The sequence below is a fragment of the Etheostoma spectabile genome, chromosome 13 (assembly GCF_008692095.1).
Source record: "Etheostoma spectabile isolate EspeVRDwgs_2016 chromosome 13, UIUC_Espe_1.0, whole genome shotgun sequence".
Classification (NCBI taxonomy): Eukaryota; Metazoa; Chordata; class Actinopteri; order Perciformes; family Percidae; genus Etheostoma; species Etheostoma spectabile.
Genome location: NC_045745.1, coordinates 3,910,270 through 3,913,278, shown reverse-complemented (window position 1 = coordinate 3,913,278; position 3,009 = coordinate 3,910,270). Strand labels below are relative to the sequence as shown.

The 3,009-nt window shown below is 41.7% G+C and overlaps 1 protein-coding gene across 3 annotated transcripts in view; it reads right to left on the bottom strand.

The window, feature by feature from the left end:
- The window catches only part of LOC116700103 (WSC domain-containing protein 1), a 35,728-nt gene that overhangs the window by 17,395 nt on the left and 15,324 nt on the right, over positions 1–3,009 (bottom strand). For all 3 annotated transcript variants that reach the window (XR_004334574.1, XM_032532965.1, XM_032532966.1), the window contains exon 3: positions 149–263. Coding sequence is in view for 2 of the 3 variants with exons in the window: in XM_032532965.1 (XP_032388856.1) it covers positions 149–263 (115 nt within the window). In the remaining variant the exon portion in view is untranslated. The remainder of the gene's footprint in view (positions 1–148; positions 264–3,009) is intronic.

Genomic DNA, 3,009 nt, shown 5'->3' with positions numbered 1-3,009 from the left:
CCCCCCCCCCCCCTCATCTTTTACTGTCATCCAGCCACCTGGCTCTCCGCTGGCGCCAAACACAGGAGGCATTCATGGACAAGACTGAGATCCCGAAGCATTTACTCAAACAGCAGGCCTTCTGTGGAGCCCGCCGCCAATGCATTACCTTTCTGAGCAGGTGTCCTGACACAGAGAACTGGTCATTTTGCGCAGGTCATAAAGCATGGTTCCTCCCAGGGCTCGCTCGCTGGCGTTGTGCAGAAAGCAACCCATGTATGTTCCTGCATGGGAGAGAAGAGCACTCAGACTGACACATTCCCCATTAAGGAACTCAGCATGTGGCTTCACAATGGACACTGATCATTTGAAAAAAGGTGTGTTTGTGTTACCATAAGAGCAGAGCACTGTACGCCAAAACCAACAGATTCAGGAAGAGTTTCTATCCACAAGTCATCTCTCTGATGAACAGCTGACTTTTTCTTGAAAAAATAGTGTCTGTTCAACTCCATGCTTTTCTTACCCTTAACTGTCTTTATGAACCTTTCCGTCTGGTTTTTCGCCCCTCCCATATTACTGAAACGCCCTTATAAAAATCACCAATGATCTCCTCACAGCTGCTGATTCCGGACTCATCCCATCCTCATCCTCCTCGATCTCAGTGCGGCCTTGATACCATTTCTCACCTCCATTCTCCTCAATAGACTTTCTTCCCTCGCACTCTCACACCCCCTTAACTGGTTCCGCTCATCTCTCCGACCGCACTCAGTTTTATTCACTCAAATCTTTCACATCCCACCCTTCCCCTTTACTACTGGCGTCCCTCAAGGTTCAGTTCTTCCCCCTCCTTTTCATCACCTACCTACTTCCCCTTGGCAATATCTTCCGCAAATTCAACATCATTTTCATTGTTAGCAGACGACACCCAGCTCTATTTATCCAGCAAACCCACCTCCTCGCTCCCCCCTTGTCCCTTACTAACTGTTACTTGAAATAAAAGACTGGTTCACCGCAAACTTCCTTAAACTAAACATGATAAAACCGAACTCCTCCTGTAGCCACCAAGTCCACCCTATCCAAAATCAATGTTTCTCTCTACCAATCGACAACTCCTTGGTCTCCCCTTCCCCTCAGGTCAAGAGTCTGGGCGTCATCCTCGATTCCTCCCTCTCCTTTCAGTCACACAATAAATAATTCTGCCGGTCTGCATACTTCCACCTACGCACAAAACCGCCTCCGTCCGTCCCTTACCACTCACACTGCCTCCATCCTTATCCACCCCTCGTCACCTCCCGCCTTGACTACTGTACTCTCTCCTTTTGGCCTCTCAAAAATCCCTCCATAAACTTCAACTTCTTCAGAACTCAGCAGCTCGTGTCATCACCAGAACCCCCTCATTTCATCATATCCCCGGTTCTTCAGCAGCTCCATTGGCTCCCGTTCATATCAGAATACAATTTAAATCCTTCTCCATCATTCAAAGCCATCCATAACCTTGCCCCTCCATATCTATCAACTCTACACATTGCGCGTCCCCTCCCGCTCCCTCAGATCTCCTCCTCCCTCCACCTCACTGTCCCCCATCTCGACTCATCACCGTGGAGCAGAGCCTTCAGCCGCTCTGCTCCCCCTCTGGAACTCACTCCACCCCGACCTCCAACATCAACTCTCTCCCTCTGTTCAAAACTAGACTAAAACCCATCTGTTCCAGCTCGCTATCTGTAAATACACTGTTCCGTTTTGTTTTGTTTGTTTGTTTTGTTTTTTGTTTTATCTGTTTGTTATTACACTTACACTTTTATGTTCCCTATATCTGTCTTTTATTCTCTGTAAAGCGTCCTTGAGTGTTAGAAGGCGCTGTTAAATAAAATGTATTATTATTATTATTATTTTACTTCTGACCCACATGTCAGGTTCAGTTCTGGTCAATAACACTGTAACACTGTCTATACAGCACCGATGTTATTCCACTTATTTAGTATTACTCATCTTCCCACTCTCACTCTCAATTATATATTTATATTTATTCATCATCTCATTTCCTATTTTTCAGAACTGTTCATATGTTCAACTGTTCATATTTGTATATATAACATAATACTATTTTATCCCAGTACCCTTGCACTACGCACATTTAAAATTGATTGATCTCTTCATTGCACTCATGCCTCTATATTGTTCTGTTTAGAGTATGTTTATATTGTGTATATTTAGTGTGTATATTTCTGTTTTGGTTGATATGTATGTGTAAGCACAGTGCGAGTACAATGCTCCAAAGACAAATTCCTCGTATGTGTCCTCATACCTGGCGAATAAAGCTGATTCTGATTCTGATTCTGATTTTGAGCTAAAATGAGCAGTCAATTAACTGATTAGTTGGACAAAAGTAAACCAGCAATGTGATTTGTCAAGAGAAAATATGAAAGCTTCTCAGATGTAGCGGTGGAAGAAGCATTCAGATCTTTTACTTCATTAAATCAAACTACCACAGTGTAAACATGTTGCATGTAAAAGTCCTGCATTAAAAATGAGACGTTAGTAAAAGTACACAAATTTCCTAAAAAGATTAAAATAAAAGAAAAACCCTCCTGTTGTAGAAAGTGCAAAGGATCCAAACAGTTGCGTGTTTCATGGTCTCATCATCTCAGCTGGACTTGTATGACATTATATTGTTGGGTAGTTTAGGAATATAAAACATTGAATTTTATAAACTACATGCATTTTGTGTGTAATAATCTGATTGTGTAAAGTAACTATAACTAAAGCTGTAACAGATGAATGTAGTGGAGTAAAAGTACAAAGGGGTACTATAAACTATACCAAACTATATTTTTGCATAATATGTATACAAAACTGTTTTATATACAGTATGTACAGTATATGTAGTCTATTAGGACTGTGCACCAGGTTCCCCCCTTTTTTTTTTTTGCACTACCTATACTTTATATTTAATATTTTTATATTTTGTGTTGACATTGTAAAGGGGTTGCTTCACTCTCAATGCACAGGTACTGCACTTGTGTATAATGA